A 22,626-nucleotide genomic window follows, 5' to 3' on the forward strand; every position below is an offset into this window, starting at 1 on the left:
TCCCCTTCACTACCCCCTCCCCCATACTCCTCACCCACAACCATCCTTTCCCTCCAATAAAGTGAAAAGAAAAGGAGGAAAATTAAAAGAACAGACAATGTCAAAGAGCTGTGTTATTCAGAGTTGGAAATCTTGCCTGTGGGGGTGGGGGGGGGGGGGTAGTGTCACTGTTATACCTAAATCCTCCATGAGATTGCTTTACAGTGTACATATTTGTCTTGTTTCTCAATTCCCAAAATTTACCTTCGTCACAAATCAGAAAATGCCAAGTGCTGCAGATACTGTAACATTGAAAAGTAATCTTTAAAACTTGTATGTAATATAACCATGTATTTATTGATACGTGTATTAAAGTTTCCATAAATTACTGGTTGATGATGATCATGATGATGATTATGCTAATTAATGATGATGATGATCCATTTGCCCCATATCTATGAATTAAGAAAACTAAGACCTGCCTTATATTTACAGTCAGCTCTTAACGCAGTGTTCCTTTCGGCTCACACAGTTTGCCATCGATAAAACTGTCAAAAAGTTCTCATCAGAGCTGAAGATAATTGCTTATTAATTATTAGGTTTATTTTTTTCTTGCATGAAATTTCTTGGAGGGTGTACAGATTTTAGCAATCACTGTCACGTTTGTTAGACGGTAACCAACATAAACTATTTCTCTGCTCTGCATATCAGCCAATGACCTGAAAATTTTTAGTTTTGTCATATTTTTCTTACTGAGAAGTGGGAATGTTAGCTACGATAATCTGCCATCTTATGACACAGTGGGTATTGGTTTTCCCCTTCTCTCTTTACAACATTTTTTTTATATCATTTTCCAGCATGTTGTTAAGTTTTAAATTAATAATATTATCAACAAACCCATAAGTATATATACGTGTGCTGTTCTGGTTGATAATTATCTAAAATTGTACTAACAAATATAGCTAAAGTTTATCTGTGGGTAGTGAGATGTTTCCATGGAATGAATACTGACTAATGGGTTGGGGAGAGGGGGGGGGAACAATCCTTTAACAAAGTTTAACTGCCTACATTTTAATTTTGTGGAAGGCTATATGAACATTATGTAACTAAAATATTCTCTATGCTGGTGTATTGGTAATAGGAGGGAGTGACAAATTGTTTTTCTTACGTTTAGGATGTACAAAAGTCACTCCATATCGTTTGCTACTTCAGTTATTTTTTTTATCCCTTTTGAATGTTGCACTAACAATAGTATTTAATGACATAGTCTTAATATTTTCATGTTTAATAACTATTGACTAAGAACCAAAGGAGATCACATTAGCATAAATAGGAAAAGGAAAAGGAAAGAAAATGATCATATGTATATTTATTTATGATGTTCATTGTTTACGATGTAGTGGTAATATGGACGCAGACATGAATTTTCATAATGTAATGTTCTCACGCAGCCAGTTGGGACAATTTCCTAATGCAAAAACCTCTTTAAACTGCACACCAATATCATGCTCTCAAAGCACTGGTATTGTCAGTACAAACAGTTCCTAACCTTGATCTGATGGAAACATGATATCCATACTGCTTGTACTGACTATATAGAAGGGCTCTGGAGCGGGACATGACACTACAGTATAGAAAAAAATTTGTCCCAACTGGGTGTCTCATGTATGCTCTGCTGTTATGCATATCCACATGAAGTATGGAGTATAATGATAGTATTGGGTATCTACGAGGAACTTGATAAAAGTATATATGGCTGATATGGATATTCATAACATTCTCTTAAATGAATATTCATGAACCTATGGACATGCATAACCATAGAGTCCTGTTTGCATGCATTTTAAGCTCACAGGAATTAAAAACTATCGCAAGTTGTACCATTCCATCCCATTGGAACGTTGTCCACAGTATTACAATACAGCCCACCCAACTGATACATTACATTCACCTTGGTAGTTTCATTATGTGCCGTATCCCACACGTAGGTATCACAGCCAAACAGTATTGACAGGTTCTCAGAATAGAATTGCTAACAATATATCAACTGTCACTTCCCATCAGTGGAAACTGATTTAAAAACTGCATTATTGATAAAACAGCTCTCAATAGATTTGAAGGAGAAGAAAAGGAAAAGGCTGGGTTGAAGCAATGAGGCCTGAAGAATAAAACAGTTAATTTGATTGGCTGTAATTTAATTTGATGAACATTAATGTTAAAACTTTGCCAATTGTGTAAAAAAATCTAATATTGAAGTTTGCTCCTTATTGATACAATCTTTGAGAACGTATGAGTCGGTTTCTTTTATGTTTTTTAGAGGTCCCAAGGGATTTATTCAGAGTTTTGAAATTTTTTATTTTTATAATTTCACATGCGTCAGTGTAAGAACATTTACTTCACTCCTCACTTACTTGTCTCCACACAACCTCAGCACTCTTGTTCTACTGTTCCTAAAATGCACTGATACCCTTTTAACATTGTGAGCCCGCCCTCTTTCTCTTTTTTCGTATACTTTTGATACGATCGAAACTTTGTGAGGAACGAGAGAAAGTGAAATAAATCTTTTTTGCTTCTCGCTGGGTTTAATACCCAAGACAAACAATGTCGTAGAACTTTAACAACTTGCTCAGATTTGTGTTGACTTTTTTTGTTTTCTCTTCTAAAAATCTACTAAATGTTCCTCGGGTTTGAAGGTTAGATATATACTGTAAACAAAACCTTTTTATAACTTTGTTCAAACTGGTCGATATACAGTACCAGGTACCATGTATCTGACATTGTTCTTTCAGTCTCCTAGTCCCATGATGGAAGAGGAGGATGATGGGAAGGATGATTACCAGATGATGATGGATGGGGTGAAGGACGGTGAAGAGGAGGAGGAAGAAGAGGAAGAAGAAGATGGAAGTGATTCCATCGAAGAGTTTGAAGACGACGACCAATACGAATCGGATGATTACTATGACGATGAGGAGTATGATGTCGGGGTACGTAAGACAATGTCACAAGTAATCAGTCAAATTGACAAATTTAGGATTAAATGCGCTCCTCTTTCGCCTTTCTGGACACTACTGTTGCACTCCACTTAGCCTATTAAGCGCTAAGCCTCCTGGAATTTACCTTCTTCTAAGGCAACACCCAGACCAATGAGTTTGTTTTGTAGGTTTTGGGCTAACTGCATGACTTTATAGTAGTTCTCTAGTGTAACTGTTCACAGTTAGTGGTAGTAGGGGGTGTATTTAGAGAAAAATGTTAAGGGAAGAAGTTTGAAAGTTTGCTAATTCATGAAGTAGGAAAAGAAAGAATGACTCTCAAAGTTGTACAGAGGTGGCCTGGTTATACTCAGCTACTTATGGTGTACAGTTGGCCCTGTATGTACTTTTCTTCCCTTTTTTTCAAACTGACATTTCTCTCTCTTAATTCTCCTTCCGCAGTTGTACGAATCGGAAGACGAGGCTGACATTACCATGCATCCTTTGCTCTTACACGACATGGAACAAGTCAAGAAGTTTTTTGGTCCCGACGCTTGCTCCTACAGGTACGTTGAATAATTTCAAAATGGAAGGTGCTCTTATCAAGGAACGAAAAAGAAACATTGACAAGGAATGAAACTGTTACTTCAAAGTATCCTGTTTGCTGCCACACTTGCCCCCCCCTCTCCCCACCATCCACCCACCATTCCCACTGAAAACGAGGATATATAAATAAAAAAATAAAGACAAATTTAACTGAATTGAAATTTATAAGCATCCTAACTATAGTATGAAGTGTTTCCTGAAAGGGAATGAGGTTAGTATTGAAGAACTTTGTGTGCATAGACTCCGGATGTGTGACCTGATTAATACACTTTGGCTTTGGCTTTGAGTACAACGTTCCTGTATGTTGCCGTGTTGGACGAATCTAAATCGTCATAGTCATTGCTGACTTTGCAATTAACAGTCCCCTCACAATTTGGAAGGTTGCCAGGAGCGATTTCGGGAAACCAAAAATTACACAGAGTCTTAATGAATTTGATGCTGTTTTAACTATGGAGGAGGCTGTTATCCACATAAACTAGCTATGGGTTGATAGTTGACATAAAATAAAATTAGAAATACAAATTAACAAATTACAGTTTTCACTGTCAGTATTGTGATCATCATGCAGGGTTTGGAAGAGTAAAGATAACTGATTCGTGTGAACAGTGGTGGAACCAATTTCACCCATCACAGGGGTGGAGTTAGGGGGAGGAAGTGGGGGGTAGGGCTAGGAGTCGCATTCTACACAAATTATGAAATACTGTTGTATGATATGAATGCCAAGTGCTTGAAACATATTCCTACATGAAGTGCTCAAGGAGTGTTAGGGTTGTCTTTGTGGAGGTTTTAAATCTTAATAAATTTGTTAGTCATTCTCACTAATTCATGTCCAGGTTTGTATGCCATTGTTTTTTTTCTGCTTCCTTTTCCAAGGTGGAGAGGAGGGTGGAGTAGGGCTGAGACTAGGATTGGGGAGGTAGAGCTGGGAGGGGGGGGGAGAAGATGTTTTAGCTAGGGAACATTCTTTACCCAATGCCCTCTGTCTACACAATGTGCATCCACCCAATGATGAAGATAGTAGAGAAAGGCAATTATGGACACACTTATTTCAAAGAAACATTACATTGCCGAAGTGTCTATCACTATGTTTTATAAGCAGGAACATGCAATATATTATTTTGTAACATCAAATGTGTGAATTTTGTGCTATGATTCTGCAAGGTTGTATAATGATATATTTCTCTTGTCTAGGACATTTGGATCCCTTGGTGACGTAGACGTTGATTTGAATCTCGACAAAAGTTTTCTTGAGGTAAGTGTGAGAGAAAATTAGAGATAGTTTAATTCAGGATGTTAGTGTCACAGGAGGAAATTATGTAGGCTTTTCACGATTCTTTCTTGTTTACACTTTTAGGGAGAGAAAAAAACAAACATTGTTAACAAATTGCTTATCTACTGCAAAATGCTTATTTACGTGTGTTTATATGTATATATATCTATATATATATGTACATATACATGTACATATACATATAGATATACATATATATATAACAGTTAGTATTTTTAAAGAGACAGGCTGAAAGACAGCTAAATTTGACCAAAGAAAAATGAAAGGAGCAAAAATTATATCGGAACAAAGGATGGCGAGATGGAAGAGAGATGTTAAGATAGGATTAAAGATATGAGGAGATAAAACTATGCAGCCAGTGTAAAATATGAGTCAGTTATCATAATGGCAGTGAATTGGGAGATGGAAAGAACAGGGATAAGGAAGTGAAAAAAAATATGTAAATTTTAAAGGAATAGGTCAGAAAATTTTAACTTGATTTGTTATAAGTTGTGTGAAGTATTTTATCTATCCTGGCTGATTATTGAGAGAGTTTATTTCTTATCTTATTCAATCAGTCAGTCAATGAATCAATCAATTTTTTGTAAGGACGCCACAACAATGTAATTAGTATGTATAACAGGAGTAGTGTACAATTAAAGGCACGACTAAATGCCTTTACTTCATAACAACTGGTTGCAACTTGTGAAACCGAAAGGATAGCTTGCAATGTACCACATATTACAAGAAAATTCAATGCCATTTGAGAGTTCTCGGTATGATATAGTTTCAATTATGAACGATTTAAACATAAAAATATACTGTCTGTTTGTAACATTATATTTCTTCAACAGACATTTAACACTCTTCGAAAAGTATTTATATCTAGCATGTATCATGTTCTGTGTGGCAGGTCATAGACAATATGTAGAGATTAGGCTAAGTACCAGGCCTATTTCCAACACTGCTGCAACAGTATACCAGTTAGTGGAGTGAAATGGCATACAGCTTAAGTGGGAAGAGGCATATACTTGTACAATAGTTATATATAAGTATATATACAAGTATACAGTTATATAAGTATATAAGTTAAATTATATAAGTTAACTTAAGTTATATAAATTTAGTTATATAAGTCAACTTATATATAACTTATATATATATATATATATATATATATAAGTATATGTTTTACAGTTATATAAGCATATATAGTTATATAAACTACATATACAGTGTATAAGTATATATACAGTAGTTATATAAAAAAATTATATATATATAAAAACACCTTACTGCAAGGTAAACACCCAGACCTAGCAAATATGGCAAATAACTGTCACATATGGAATATGCTGCTTTAAAGAGAGGAAAGAAGGGACAAAAATCAGTCAGAAAGAGAGAGAACAAAAAAATCTTTCCCAAGAGTCTCTCACATGAAGCTTCAATCTACAACAACATTGCCTTCAGATTTTAGCGCCCCAGAAAATTAAACAAAATTATTTCAAAGGTAGTTTCTTTGGACAAATTCTAGAATGTGTGTCGAGAGGGTTTAAGGAAGGAAAGAAATGCTTTAAGGTTGACTGTGATAGGTTTGTTGACATTTGAACACTTGTGACCGTTATTTTTTTGGTGACCGTTATTTGAGTGTCTAGCCTATTTGAGGCCAATCGCACTGATGATCCTTACGATAAGCGTATGAAGTTTGAAGCCTGTGGACAGGTCTATTTTACCTCTGTGAAAGTCTTGTGTAGGCGGGATTCATACACATTGGGAAAGGATATAGCTTTACAATGTACAATTGTTCATTGTTACCATTATCAATAACAAACTGCGACCCAGTCCTATATATAGTTACAGCAAGTTAGCATAATGCATTGCACGCATGAGTGATCCCTTGGGTGGCTGTGTAAGTAAACTTGAAATATATTCAGAGAAAGAGTCTCTTTCAGAAATAGTAAGCTGGCATGGTGTTTGCAAAGCAAGAGTTTAGCCTGCCATTCTATGAATCGTCTATTGGAGCACAAATACAACGTTAAACGATAAATCTAATCAGCCTTTGCATAGCGGGAGGCATAACATTACTAAATCAGGAAAGATTATGCAAAGAGATACATATTTAATCTAAACATGACTCAGTGACAAGAGAAATCCTCAATTCATCCTAAACAGTCTTGCCAAAGATTCCAGATTTTACCGATATATCACTTGAGGTTCTATAGTCCCTGTCACAGAACAGTGACCCATCTGTTGTAAAAATCTGCAGAAATATTCACTGGCAATAAATGCTTCATTCACTACACGCTACTGCTATCAGTACAGAAGCCAACACTTCTTCGGATTGTAGTGTTTACATTTTGACACTTCATCGCCTCACCCAAGTGTGTTTTTGTTATTCTCACAATGAAAATTTGTAACAACCCAGCAGTGCAGTTAAAGGACAATCCTGCAAAAGTTATATTATTGTTTTTATCATGAAGTGTGACCTTAATCATATCAAGTAGGTTTTCACAGTGACTCCCTAATGGTTGCCAACCAAGGCAGTACTATTGGTCTGATGCTAGTGATTTGAAGTGACGTACATTTTATTCAGTGAGTTGCATTACTCATGGATAACAGTTACTTTAAGGAACTGTTTGTACGTGATAGCCAATGTAGGGCAATGTAGACCCAAAAGCTCTGGAATATTCCCCAAAAATGATATTGCGGTGGATCAATCTAAGAGAGGGGGCAGAAATATCTTAACAACAAACTCTAACTAGCTATTAACTTAATGACTGTCTTTGATTGTAAGCATTTCATTATCTAAAGTAATTCTAAAAAAACAGCAAATCAGACATTTTGTAAAGTATATTCACAATTTTTTCAATCTTTTTAAATGAATTCCTGACTACTCAAACTTGTCAACTGCATTGTTGTTGAATAGAATGAAAGAGAAAAACAGAAAGATCATTCCAGAAAGCTGCTTTAAGAAAGTGATAATGAATTTTACTGACTGGAGAATTATTCACAGACAGAAGCCTGACCTCTTTATTCGAGGATTCTGGTTATGTCAGGTTGTTGTATATTTTTCAGTCTTTTTGCAATATTTTCTTAAAATCACAAGGAAGTGGATTAAAGTGTGAAAAACTTTTAGCTGATAGCAACCCTAGACACCACGGATCACTTGGTATGAAAAGTCTGTGTATGTTTAGTGTATGATACGACCACCCAGGGAAATTGATTATGCATCGAAGAACAATAGTTATTCACCTAGTTTATGGTCGGTATGAGTAATACTTTTCGAAATTGGGTCGGTAGTAGGAAGTGTTTTTCAACTGTACCTTATAAAGTCTACAGCAACCAGTGTTAAAAACAAATTTGGTTCAGTTAAAATGTTAAAGGGTGACTTTAGGTACAAAATCAATTTTGATGTTTTGTAGACCATTCAAGTTAAGTTCAGGTTATGTGTCTATACCACCTTTTAATATTTGAGGGAACGACCCTTTAAGCAGTTGAGGTTCATCAACTTGCGTGACTAAACTGTGTAGTCTAATAATACACAGATCATTGGGTCAGTTCCTATTAAGTAATGCAAAACTCAATGTTAGACTAACGAGACGTTTATGGCCTCAAAATGATATGATTAGCAGCATTGTTAGTACCAATTTTTAAGGATAAATGTTGGTGAATGTCATCCAAGGCACAGTGGCGTAATGATGAGCCTGGGGCCCCGGCTCCTGGCCCAAAGGGGCCCCCTATCAGGAGGTCCGAGCAAGTGCGTCTGCAGAAATATTGACAAGGGAGGGAGGGGAGGGAGGGGAGGGGGATCAGTAGGTCATATAGGTGCAACACATTACTTGATCTATGTAAGTGGAGCACCACCATCGGTTGGCGCGGAGCGCACCACGATTTGTTTTGCCAAAAAATACTCCTAGATCGTCGGACAAGACACTTCCCGAGCGTTTCAAGTTGCATTTACACATCGGTTATTTTGAGATACCATGTCTTAGGATTTTGACTTTTAATAATTTCAGTAATGCATCAGTAAAGCGGGGGCCCCTTTTGGTCGGGGCCCCCGACTCAGCACGGTCTGAGCCCATAGGAGTTACGCTACTGCCAAGGCAGCTCTGAGTGTTAGAATTCATAAATTTAACATTAACCATTTGTCAACACCGAGAGGAGTTTTGTGCCTTTCAGTTTGGCCTTAAAGGAGCATTTCAAAGATGTAGCATATCTTAAAGCAGGTACGTAGCCAGAAATTTGAAAGGGGAGGGGGGGCGGAGGAGGAGGGGAGGGGGAGGAATTTTAAAAGTGGCATTTCTCATGATGTAGAAAAGAAATTTTTGCCCATAGTGCGTCCCACTTTGCAGGAAATAAACAATAATAAGAGTATTGTATTATGTGGCAGACTATCTTTCAGGGAAAGATTGAGAAGGGTCGCTTAGCTTCCTTCAACCTGAAAAAAGGGCTTTAATGATATTTCCTGCTTTTGGTTAAATTTTAGGGTGCTCAAAGGGGGTCCCTGTTGTAAAGGTGAATATTTTGAAAACTGGAATAGCTATAGAAATATTACTTGCACTTTATTTCTTGGACTAAAATATTTCTTGAGTCAAAATCTATCTAAAGTCTTCCTGATAGTTTCATAGTTACCAAAGTAACTGATTTCCTCATTTCACAGATTTCATCATTGAAAAGATTTTTTTTTTTTTCGAGTTCTAACAATGACATTACTCAAGGAGAACATGTCGTCGTCCTTACTTCCTTCTTTCAATAATAATATTCATAAATATCTAATAAATAAAATAATGCAATCCTGCTTAATATTTTTTGCAACTTTCTAGAATACCAGAATTAGAATGTTTGTTTTCATTTTGTAGGTGGTCATCTCTTGTTTGGTTGGCCTTGCCATTTCTCAAGTTTTTGTTTGTTTATATCGTTCTTTTACTTCCAGGATGAAGTCATTTCTGCTTGGGGCATCAGAAAAAATGATGACATCGTCTGCAGGCTGCACTTCTCCATCAGTAAATATTTGGATGGACGTAAGTCAATTCACAATTTTACATCTCTGTATAAGAAGGAAGTCTCTTGACTACAGAGCTGTGGGTTTTTTGTTGTTGTTATTGTTGTTTTTTGTTGTTGTTATTTTGTTGAAAGAGGGTGGGTTTTTGAATGGTCAGTGGATAGATGAAGTTAAGGAAAGAGAGAAGGGGATGTCTTTGATTTCAGAAAATTACCAGAATGAACAGCAATCTTCTTAAGGAGAGGATTTACTGTATAAGGAAGGGGGAAGGGATTATATTGCTCCCATATGTATTGTCTATTAGTAACCCTATTAATAATGGTAATTTTGGGGTCATTTGCGTGGGTAATGGAAGGGTATGAGGCAGATTGTGGTGTGGGGAGAAGAACATTGCCACCTACAATGGTTTGCTCTCAATAATTGTCAAGTATTCCCACAAACACTTGGTGATAGACGGTGCCTTGTCAGAGAGGGGGTTCTGTGATTGTTTGAAGACAGGAAGGGTCCATGAAGGGGGGGGGCTATGGTGTTTAGGACTATTTGAAATGGATAGAAGTTTGGGGTGGGTCGGGAGGGGAGGCTTTCAATGTACATTGTGCTTGATATTAACTTTGACACATCTGCGTATTATTTTATATACTTTTTTCCCCCTTTGTTGTTGTGTATGATAAAATATTACGATTGTGATATTGACCAAACAAAATAATACCCAGCTGCTGCAATGTTTCACACTGTTTGCCACTTCCCATGTTTCAGATATTCCCAAAATTGAAGTATTTCAACGCCCAGGTCTTTCACCAACCAGTATATGCAACCAGTTGAAAAAGTAAGTTATTACATAATTTGTGCCATCTTTTCCAGAATGTACTCTCTTAGTGTCTAGATATCAACAGTTAAGACAGAGTCTCTCATGTAGTACAGGTTAATCCCAGTTCAAACGTCATTTGCAGCAACATTCATTACGGTCTTCCTTGGGCTTTTTTTCAGAGAAGGGGGGAGGGAGGATGGATGGGGGGTTTGGGAACTATGATTTGAGTTGATATGTCTCACCATATATTTGTCAGTACATTCAGTATTACAGAGCGTGCAGCCAAGCCTCATTATACACAACTTCTGCATGTCTTTGTTCTTCCTATGGCATTTGCATGTCTCTGTAAAATGTTATTATTTAATAGAAGGAAATACAATTTGATAAAAATTTGTACATTAGATATAATTGTTTTTCTTTCTCAATGACCTCTGAAATCTCAGTAGGATCTTTTGAGATTTGCCAGTAAGAGTGCTTTGTATTCTTCAGAAGGGCTTTTTAATCAATTAAAGATTTTTTCTTACAATTTTCACAAACTCTCTCAGTCTATGACTCAGTGATGTTGTCTTCTACTTTCTGATCACGTTTTCATCAAAGTATAAATTATAGGGCTTTTCGTCTCTTTCTCTTCCTGCATTTCGTTTCAATCTCAGAGACTGTAAATCCCAGTGCATTTGTTCTGTTCCATTTGCAAACTCTGAAGTTTTTATTCTGGAGGGAATAAAAACATTTCTCAATTTAATAGGAACTGTTTTTTTTTTTTTATAGTTTTTCTTCAGTTTTTAGAGAAAGTAGAAGTAGTTCAAAGTTTTGCAAGTTTATGAAAGTTCTTGGATGACAATCTCCAGATAAATCAGCTCATGATGTAATCAAGTTTTTTGGAAATTATTAAACCTTGTCATTTGGAAAGGTTATTAAATTCACCATTTTTGGCCTCCAAAAATCACTTGGTTGTTAGGTTGATAAATATCTTTATCCTAAAGGTACTTTCTTGATTTCTTTCTTCTCTGTCGCTGAGCCAACAACTAATGTTGAAGATATAAGAGAAATATTTTTTAAGTTAGTATAGGTTATAAATGAGATTGGTACTCTTCCTTAATGCCTTTCCATAATCCCCCTCTCCCTCCCCCTCCTACTTCTTAAACCCCCCTCTGCTTCGGTCCAATCCCATGATTTTGCTTTGCTGTATCTTCGATGATAACATTACTTGCATTTTGTAGAGGTTTCTATCCAGTTGAATAAGCTCACTCTTTAGAAGCTTCACTCATAAATACCTTGTTGGAATGTAAGGCGACGTTGTTACAGACATGTCGTCCACGATACAGGTAAACTGCTGATATAAACAGCTCTTGAATTAATGAAGTTGTCAACCTTACCACGATTGCAAAAATTTATCAAACGATTTGTCTGTTTAGATTAAAAACACAGTTTCGTTTGCTTTCTTCCTCTTTTCCTATTTTCACCAGGATATCAGAAAGTTTTGTCGGACATCACTGGAAGTGCCTAAGCAATGAGTTTGTACAGTCCCAGCTGAGGACAATCAGTTCTCCTTCCAGGTGGGAGGGTAACAGGTAGGGTAACAAAAAAAACCTGTTTTATTAAAATTAATACAGTTAAACATATGATAGGAGTAAACTAAAAGTAATCAAAGTCAATTATTTAAAGTTTGATAGCATAGCTTATTGTGTTCAAAATTACTACCAGTCAAATATGATATATTATCAAACATAGAGAAAACATGTGGCAGGGTCTGAGCTGTGTTGCAGTAAAAGGGAAGGTGTTTATGGGGGTACGGATAGGGTTGGGGATGCGGGTAGCAGTGGGGAGGGGGGTCCGGGTTTGAATAGGTGTAAAAATAAACAATATGGGGAATTCCTCTATAAACAGTCCTTTCTCATTCGGACAGAAAAGCTTGATAATAGCGAAGGGATAACTGCAGCATTGTGGGAGGGTGAATCGTTGCGATCATGCTGTAACATTGCTCCTCCCCGTCCCCTCCCCTTCCCCTCAGAATCCTTCTAGTGGTTAATTAGACCGAGCAAAATGAAAGGATGATGCATTTATATTCTCCCACATCAATGACGTCAAATATGTCAAATTCGTTAATGTCAGATGGCATTTTTCAATTTAGGGAATCTTTTAAGGATAACATCAGGGTTAAATTCTCAAAGTCTTCTGATTGTGTTCCATGAAGGAAGTGGTTAAGTATCACTCACATATTAGTTGTGTTTCTTCATCTTAATCAGCAATCAACATGCCATCTTAATTGGAGTTTCACAATCTCTTTCTACTTTTGTAGTATTATTGTCAGAAGTCAAAATTTACTCTCAACTTAAAGTATTATCTGATAAATAACTTGATTGATACTCAAAAGTTTGCATTTAAAATATTACATTTGTTCCTTCACGGTGAAGAATGAAACCGCAGGGAAAACCGTAAGAGTACTAGAGTGTCAAAGCTTTAAGCATTAACCCCCCCCCCTCCCCCAACCTCTCTTTGGCAAAAATGCACACGAATAACGTTTAAACAGTAGATGGAGGTGTGTTAGGCATACATGATGTCTGTGTTTGGTGTTGAGGACTAGAGGGCAAGAAGGGGGATTGCTTGGGGGCTAGAGGGCATGAGAGGGGTGTTGAAGTCTAGTGGTCCAGAAAGTTTGGTTTATAGTTACTAAATACCCATATTCTGCAGCTTTGTAGTTAATGTTACACGATAATCTCTTCTTTCCTTCATACTTGCTAATTTTTTTTTTGGCTGGCTGGCTGCTTTTCTTCTTAAGCAGCATTCAGAGGTTGTTTTTGTATTTTTGCACAATATTTTCACATGGTAAACAATGTTGGTGTTTTGGTTTTCTTGTGAGTAAATTGAGCAAATAAGAAAGTCTTTGCAAGCCCAAAGGAAATCAATGTTATATGTGTAAACTTAAATCAAGGAGGTCCTTGTAGAACCTCCTGGCTTAGGCACCTCACCTTTGCAGCTTCTTGCTGTTTTGTTTGAATTTTCACTGGCTTTGTGATATTTCTACCATCATTGGAATTGAAAAATATGTAATTGTTTGATACAACCAGTGTCATTTTGCCTCTTTCTGTGATTTTTGAAGCTTTAATTAAATGCTAAAAACTGGTAGACAGACCATAATAAGTTTATCCTTACGTGCGATTCATGAAGCTAAAAATGAAATGCTAAACAATGCCTTAAAGGGAGAAAAGACAATGTGATTGTTTGACACAGACCAAATATTAGTTGATCTTCTAGTGAGTTTTTTTGAAGCTTAAATGAAATGCTAAACACCACTTAATATGAACATAGGATATGGCATTGTTTGACATAACCAATGTTGTCACACCTCTCATTTAGTGTGATTATTGAACCCTGAATGCTGCTTTAAGTATTTCTGCATCTCAGTTGTATCACCATCATCATCATCATCACCATCATCATCGTCGTCGTGATCCTTTTAACAGGGTACCGGGCGCCAGAGGCAACCACCATCATCATAATCAATCGGCAGTCATATCTCGAGCTATCTCTACGCCAACCAATCTTCATCTCCCGCGCTCAAAGTCGGCTGATCTAGCAAATCATACCTTCTCTTCTTCGCAAAAGTGCGTAAACGCTTTTTTTCCAGTATCTTTTTATACGTGTATGGATTGTTTCTTCTTGCATTTCGAATTGTTTCCTTTATATGAATGATGAAAAAAAAAGTTTGATGTTGCACCTTTTGTTTGGGGAACACATTTTAGTATTAACATAGGACATGATTATTTCTCACTTGAGACGCAAAAAAGTGATGACGGGTCTTGACATGCAAGCATGTGTTTATTAAAGAGCAGTTATAAGCTGTTTTTCATGTTGAAGAGAGGTATCGATAAATTTTGACATCGACGATACTTGTCGTCAGTTTGAAAAGTAGATTTAATCTTCTCAAAACTGATTCAAGTGATTACAAAGTATTTTGGTGAATTCATGTGCCTTTGGTTAATGGTTTATTTCACTCTGCTCATAACTCTTTGGGGTAGATATTTCTCTGAACGTGCGTGAGAACAAACCAAAGTTTTCCTTTCTGAATAGTTTGCCGTATAGATTGCAACAAGAACGGCCGATAATAACAGCAGAGTCTGCCATTTGAGATTGTATTGAGTGTCGTGTGATCATTGCTATGTGAAATGCTGCTTATCGCTTTTTAATTACTTCATAGATATTAGAATACATGTGTAGTCATTGTAGTTTGCTATTGCAGATAAATTAATCCCGGGAAATAGCAGTTTCATTTTATTTATTCATTCCATCTTTGAGTATAAAAAGTTACGACTTTACAAACTTTTGAGGTTCTATCATCTCTGTGACGCAATGTTATGATTATATAGCAGATTGATCCATCTTCCTTGGTATATGTCATAATGGCCACATAGTTTGCCTTCATCCTGAACTTCAAAGCTACACATATTTCACTTCACCTGCTGTGATATATTTATATCAAAGAGGAATGGAGCTTTGCGTGTCAGGGCTGTTCCCCCCTCCCCCGTGCAGACTGCCCCACCCTCATACCGTGTGCAAGTTACCGGGACATGAGTATTGCACATGCCCCTTAAATTGTTGGTTCCCCCTCTCTCAACTCAAAGAGTTCCTGACTACTAGCCTATTGTGTGTGCATGTGTGTGTCTCATGACCACTTGACAATTTTTTAAACATTGATTAGAAGTACCTGAACAAAAATGAGACAAATGATCCTTTAAAAATCTCTCTTTTAAATCAGTCATATGGAATAGTTGAGAAGTAATTAGTAAAACAATTACTGATTGGAAAGGTATCTGTTCAAATGGTGGTCAATAATTCTATAATTGTCCAATTTAGAATATTGGGTCCATCATACACACTGTTACCATATGCTAATCGGTTGGAAAGCAATCTATACACATTCATCGGCAGTCACACCGTTAGAATTTCTACCTAATTAGAAACAAGAAATCAGTGGCTTTTGATTGGATAAAACTCCCATTGCATCAAAAGTGAAAGCAGTGTTACACGATGGCCTATTTTCCCAGGCATTCATTTTTCGATCATTGTATCAGTGGATAAAACTGTATTTTAAGTTAACTCTTCATGCTGTGGAGGATGCTTGACATTTAAGAGATTTATGTCATAGTGAGATATGAATTTTGAGTAGTTGATATGCTGCGCCGATATGAAAGCAGGATAGGGCTTTAGGTTTAGTATCAGATAGAACAGAAATCGACTTGAAAAGCAAGATGAATATTAAACATGTCGAGTTTCGGTAACAGACTTACCTGGTAATCCCAGGGGGGTTGATTTAAATCTTTCAAGATTTAGCTTTATTTATAATTTTGTTTTTTTGTTTATTGGCTGAAATTATAAGATGAAGTTTGTACAGCATATTGTTTTTCACATTGGATGAAAAGCTTTAGGGCCATTGAAAATATGCCAGGAAAGATTATATAATAGATGAGAATAAAAAAATAAATCAAATTTTCTCATAGAAACAGAAAAATGAAAATGACATTTCTAGGATGTTTTGTTTAAATGTTAGTTTGGGTAGAGAATGTATATTTTGGTTGAAATGTATTTTGAGAGAACTTAACATTTTAAAGACACACTTGTTGCTATATTTGAGAGAAAAATGGAGAAAAAAATGCTATGGTGATGTCTTATTGGATTTTTACAAGTAGCCTTATATTCTTGTTATCATTTTGACAATGCAAGATGTTGCAGATCTTTATATTGCATAATGTATAATGGTTAAAATCAGTTACATATTAATAGGAAAAAAAAAAAAAAATTGTAGTAAAATATCAGTCGAAATAATATGACACCGTTGTGTTTTGTTCGAGGTATATGTCACCGACATTGGTCGGCGACAGTTTGGATTGTTGCATATTCATAGGGTCGCTGTGTTATGGGTGTCTCTATTCTCTTTCATTCAGCAAAGCAAACAGACACTCCTGGTTGGGCTTTAGCGAGGGAGATGAGAAGAAAGGCAGGAAGAGGATGTTCCCATGGCAACGATCATCATCGACGTACGGCTTGTCTCCACCTTCATACGAAGATCTACACCTCATACCAAATGGGACACTTGTAAGTGTTAATTTCACCACAGAGTTGTTAAAAAGAGGGGGTATTAAAGAACATAGTAGTGCTCATTGATTATTCTGAACCTTTAAAAGCAGGGAATACATAACTTGTGATCTTTTGGTGTTTGTCTGAGTATAGCAGGATTTATGCCATGACCAAGGGCAAAGTGAAGTAGATAAAGAGAAAAAAAGGGACATTTGTAAGAAGATTGTTGGCCTTTAACCCAGATGATTAATAACAAATTTAGAAGAGCTCATCTCAAAGTGTCGCCATGGCAACAAACCACCTGTGCTAGGAAGGAATAAGGTCACAACACGCCTGTTTACGTTCAGTTTTCTGATGATCGCCGCACACTGCTGGCGTGAAACTCGAGTGACAACATGCTGTACGTTACCATATAGGTATACAATATTAAATATGTATATGTATGTTTGTATGTATGTATATATATATATATATATTTATATATATATATATATATATATAGATATATATAATTATATATATATATATATATATATATATATATATATATATATATATATATATATATATATATATTTATATCTATATATATATATATATAAACATACAAATATCCCCCACATCCGATTAATCCTCAATACATAATCATTGACTCCGATGTTTTGTTCTTCTCACAGAATGGCAAGACGGCCAAACAGAAGCCCACTCTAGAGTACGGCTTCCTTTACCAGGTCATTGCTTACTTAAACAAGAGACTGATAACACTGAGTGAATTCTGCGTTGTTTGTGATGAGCCTCACATCTTTCAGAATGGTGCTATGTTGAAGGTATTACTGTCATCTTTGCATTTTATTCTCCTGTATTAAACTATTTAAGTCGGTAAGGTTGTGGTCGTACAAGATTACCTGCAGAACATACTTGGAAGGTTTATTGGGGAAATTAATAAACCGTGTAACAGGCATGAGACTCTTCCGCGGAAACGCGGATTTCCGATTATTTTTTTTTTCATTTTCGCGTTTTTTCTTGTAATTCGCGTTTTTTATTATTTTATTTATTTAATTTTTTTTTATTTAATTTTTTTATTTTTTTTTTGCCGAACATGCTGGACTGTGAAGGGAAGGAACACCAAATTTGACCAGTGGTGGAATCAAGTAGCACAAAGCAAGCAAAAAACCTTTTTTTTGGTTCAAAAAAGCTGATGGATAAATTATACAAGTAGAAATTCCACACCTTTTTGGCGAGTTACGTGATGTGATAGATTCCATCTAGAGTCCACCATTTTGCATTTAAGCCCTCCTTACCTGACAAAAAAATTCTAAAAGCGGGGGACCCCCTCCTCTTAAACCCCTCCCCCAGGACGGCGATTGATAAATTTCAGATTTTTTTCCCCCGGCTCAGTCTCATCCCTGGTGTAAATTTGCATAAATTTTGTATTAAAGATGGGTCTAGAGTGGCCATGATTCGACAGTATTAGATGGAAAGTTGCAAAACAAGTAGCATTTACATATTACATATCAGATAAAATAGTGCCATTTATTGACTTGATTGGTTTAATTACTTTGCTGAAAATATGTGGTTTCCATGACCAAGATTCTCATAGATACTGTTGAAAACAGTTTGAATGAAGATTTTAAATTCTAGTTGGTCTTGAAAAGACCAAGGAAGAGGTGGATTTCATTACATTAATAATAGCATGACTTGATTTATTTGGTTTTTATTTGTTATGGTTTGTTATGTTGTGTGTAGTTCATATTTCATGTTTCCCATTGTTTACTTCCTTCCTGGATTGACCTCCTTCCTTTCACTTCCTGTTTGCTGAACCGCCGCCTGCGGTCTGTCAGAGGGAACTAATAATAGAGGTAGCTAACAAGAGACTAATAATATTGAGGAAGCAGAGGGAGCTAATAATAGCATGACTTTATTTATTCGGTTTTGTTTGTTATCGTTTGTTCTGTTGTGTGTAGCTCATAGTTCATGTATTCCTTTGTTTTACTTCCTTCCTGGATTGACCTTCCTTTCACTTCCTGTTTGCTGATTCGCAGCCTGCGGTCTGTCAGAGGGAGCTTTGCGTCTTCTCTCACCAGACGTTGGGTGTCATGCAGGACCCGTCGGTGAATATAGCTGCGGGAGCAGAAGTGGTGGACCTCTTAGTCGCTATGGTGGTCTCCGCCGTCCAATCAAAGAGGAAACACATCATCTTCGACCCGTACCCGATGGTGGTGGACCCCCTAAATTCAAAGGAGTTTGCCCTCCATCACAAAGTATGTCAAATTCTCATCAACTTGCCATGATCAAAATGCTTACAATATACTTTTTAGATTTGAGTCATTGTTGCTTAATAAAATGCAACAACATTGGAACACTTGGATTTGAAGTATCTTTTGGGAAAAAACTTCACGATCTGCGTTAGGAAAAACGAAAGGGAAGGACGTTTGCAGGTGTCTGAATGATTTATTACTAGAGCACTAATAAAAATGAAGAAGAAAAAAAATTTGTAGAAATTTCCCAACCTTATTATTTTTTCGAGAGAGAAACTTGTAAAAATGACAACTCCTATGCTGTTCCTGCGTTACTGAAATCTTTCACTCTATGAAAATGGTGGATCGTCCTGCAGGTGTGGTGTAAACTACATTTTTTCTGGTCCACTTGGTACAATTAGACATGTAGTAAACCCAATCATTTGGTGACAATAACAAAGTCAGCCTCAAAATCCTAATATTCAAGTTTCGTTTGGGCGAGATACATATTAGCCAAGATTTTTTTTTTCTGGGCTAGAGGAAAGGATCCATAGTTTATTCTGAAAAGTGACACTCTATGACAGGGTCATTCAGTCATTTGTTGTAACGCAAGCATAATAAGGAACAAAAGTTCTGTACGTGTTAAAACGAGAGATAAGTGTATTGAACCATAATTCACAGCCCTAAACTGCCATTAAAAAGTATCAATGATATTTTCAACATGGAGAAATTAATTGATTAGTGACCCACTTTGCATGAACAGTTTTGTATAGGTATGTTACTTTCGGTATATGAAGTCTTTTATTTTGATGTTGGAGAGTATATCTACTGTTAAATGCCCTTCTCTTATTTTTCATACAAGCCATTAAAAGCAGCACAACCTTTGTATTGTTTCAAAGGTTTGTTTTAATTAATCATTTGTTTTTTTAATTACTTTGTAAATCTTATCCAGAAAAAGAACTTTCCAAGAATCGAGCAGGCTCTGAAAAGTTTTGTATCGATGAGGGAGATGCTTTCGGCGAGCACACCGAGTGACGTGAAAATGAAGATGGATAGCCAAGATGCTCTGGCATTCCCCCTCTTGCAATGGTACATTCCAATTCTATTGTAATGTCCTATCATAGTATTAAAACATTCCCCTTTTGCAATGGTACATTCCAATTCTATTGTAATGTCCTATCATAGTATTAAAACATTCCCCCTTTTGCAATGGTACATTCCAATTCTATTGTAATGTCCTATCATAGTATTAAAACATTCCCCCTTTTGCAATGGTACATTCCAATTCTATTTTAATGTCCTAGCATAGTATTAAAACATTCCCCCTCTTGCAATGGTACATTCCAATTATATTTTAATGTCCTATCATAGTATTAACATATCTATGTATGTATTTTAGATCCTCCTGCAAGCAGGAACTCGTGAAGAAGCCTCATTGGCTTATCAAAGCCGCAAGCTGACCGAAGGCAGTCTCTTACATTCATATTTAACGTCAATATGAATTGTCAATTGTCAACAACTCTGTAACTGGACGACATACATTAATCTTGGAGTGACTCGAACCTGGGACCTTATGATTGAAAGGCACCGGCGTTAACCACTGAGCTAACACTCCATCTATCAAATCATGCAACATAAAAGTCAATAATCAGTGATTAAAGAAAAAATGACGACTTCCTTTTTCCGATGTCAAGGAAGGAAAATTGAATTTTATAGAACATTTTATGATATTTTGTTATTGGTGAAACGAATAATGTTATTAAAAAGTCATACTTTGATGGGTACTATGGCATTGTGGTCCAATTCATTAATTATTCATAACAGCAAAACAGCACTGTTTGACTTGCATATTCATATCTAGGTATGAAAGAAGATATTAAGCAATATTTTTATTTTTATTTTTATTTTATTTTGACAGGATCATATCAAGCAACCGGTCACACATACTAAAGCTTCCACCTAATAAAGTAAGTCACTCTGTCAATCCTAGATATCTCTACTTCTTTAAGTTATAATGGAAATTATGTTTGCATCCATCACTCGAGATTATCATAAGTTCTCTATCGCATAATCCCACTCATGTTGATAGCAGTGACTGATTGTCTTCCTGTTAAAGAGGCTGATTCCTGTAAAACTGATGAGGCGATGTGTGATCTGTGACAACGAGAGTCATTGTATGGACCTTTTTTTTTCATTTCATTTTAATTTATTTGATTTTATGTCTTTATATTTGCTGTTCATGCTAGAGCTTGGATATCATGAATTAATTAGGAAACACTTCAACATTGATGTAAATTATTTATTAGATGATGTCTGGCTGAATTTTTTTATTTTGTAATCAAGTAGAATAGAATTTGGTGTATAAGCAAGGTAACTAGGTTCATAGTGGGAGAATGAAATGTGTGGGTGGGGGAGGGGCAAGTTGGGTGGGGGAGGGGGGAGGAAGGGGTACATAAAACTACACTATGATCTTCTAGTGTTAAACAAGATCCAACTGCTTCCTTATAGTTTTGAGGGCCGCACCCCAAATGTTTTTGCTTAAAAATTATATCCTTTTGAATCCTTTACTGAATATTTCCAGGACTTTTGATTTTGAAACGTGTGTTCAGTGTAATCAGAAGTACGTAATCTACATCCCGCTGAGAATACTGGGTGGTATCAACAACAAAAAAAGATCGGGCAAATGTCTAATAAACTATTGGAATATGAGAATTGTACTATAGAGGTTGCTACTGCAAATATGGTGGAAATGCTTCGTACTGATCTTTTCCAATATTATTGTTTTGTACGAAAGAGGAAACAGGCTGTCTTGATACAATTCAGTATTTTGATGAAGCGCAACAATTGCACAAAACTCGTAACAGCCTTCGTTTTCCTTCAAGTGATCCAAATTTTGTACTGACCCCGGACAATCTCTGGGCTTGTCAAATAAAAATCATTCGCTTATTCGCTTTAAAACTACTTTTTTATGGATCATTCCTTGATCGTTGACAATTCTTTTTTTTTTTGTTGGTTACCCTCTCAACTCTTCAGCAAATTAATTTCATGAGGACACCACACCAGTTTCTACTCATGAGCAGTCCGCCTACGAAACAAGCCATATTTCAAAAGGCGAAGGAGACCAACGGAAGTATCTTTGCATTCCAGTGAGTAGACTTAGATGCTAAATCTCTGCTCATCGTTGGCCCTGGCTTTAAAACAGCCCCAATGATATCAGTAAAATTGTGGAATTTTTCTGTATTTTTCAATTTTTGGTATGTTTTTTTTTTTTTTGGATGGTTAGTAATCATTTTTATTTTGGAATGACTCGTTTTGCATCTCACACATGTAAGATCATGTCATGTAGATGTTGTGTTTATGTTCGCCTCATACAAAAAAATGTTTTATGTTGAACATGTGCATATTGTGTTACAAATACATAAATGTGTTTGTGTTATACATACATTTAGCATAATGTGTTACTCTCATGTAACTCTGCTTGTGTTATACATGCATATGGCATATTGTGTTACAAATACATAAATGTGTTTGTGTTATACATACATTTAGCATAATGTGTTACTCTCACGTAACTCTGCTTGTGTTATACATGCATATTGTTACAAATACATAAATGTGTTTGTGTTATACATACATTTAGCATAATGTGTTACTCTCACGTAACTCTGCTTGTGTTATAC

At 36.1% G+C, this 22,626-nt stretch overlaps 1 protein-coding gene across 2 annotated transcripts in view; it reads left to right on the forward strand.

The window, feature by feature from the left end:
* LOC139979091 (protein mono-ADP-ribosyltransferase PARP6-like) overlaps nucleotides 1–22,626 on the forward strand; it is a 66,060-nt gene that overhangs the window by 28,359 nt on the left and 15,075 nt on the right. The window contains exons 5-17 of one of the 2 annotated variants that reach the window (XM_071989754.1): nucleotides 2,769–2,963; nucleotides 3,411–3,514; nucleotides 4,746–4,806; nucleotides 9,758–9,845; nucleotides 10,583–10,652; nucleotides 12,101–12,205; nucleotides 14,099–14,239; nucleotides 16,577–16,727; nucleotides 17,387–17,536; nucleotides 18,752–18,970; nucleotides 19,899–20,035; nucleotides 20,865–20,913; nucleotides 21,980–22,092. In XM_071989754.1, coding sequence (XP_071845855.1) covers nucleotides 2,769–2,963; nucleotides 3,411–3,514; nucleotides 4,746–4,806; nucleotides 9,758–9,845; nucleotides 10,583–10,652; nucleotides 12,101–12,205; nucleotides 14,099–14,239; nucleotides 16,577–16,727; nucleotides 17,387–17,536; nucleotides 18,752–18,970; nucleotides 19,899–20,035; nucleotides 20,865–20,913; nucleotides 21,980–22,092 — 1,583 coding nt within the window. The remainder of the gene's footprint in view (nucleotides 1–2,768; nucleotides 2,964–3,410; nucleotides 3,515–4,745; nucleotides 4,807–9,757; nucleotides 9,846–10,582; nucleotides 10,653–12,100; nucleotides 12,206–14,098; nucleotides 14,240–16,576; nucleotides 16,728–17,386; nucleotides 17,537–18,751; nucleotides 18,971–19,898; nucleotides 20,036–20,864; nucleotides 20,914–21,979; nucleotides 22,093–22,626) is intronic. The other variant, XM_071989755.1, reaches the window with a different exon arrangement.

This window comes from Apostichopus japonicus, chromosome 13 (assembly GCF_037975245.1).
Source record: "Apostichopus japonicus isolate 1M-3 chromosome 13, ASM3797524v1, whole genome shotgun sequence".
Lineage (NCBI taxonomy): Eukaryota > Metazoa > Echinodermata > Holothuroidea > Aspidochirotida > Stichopodidae > Apostichopus > Apostichopus japonicus.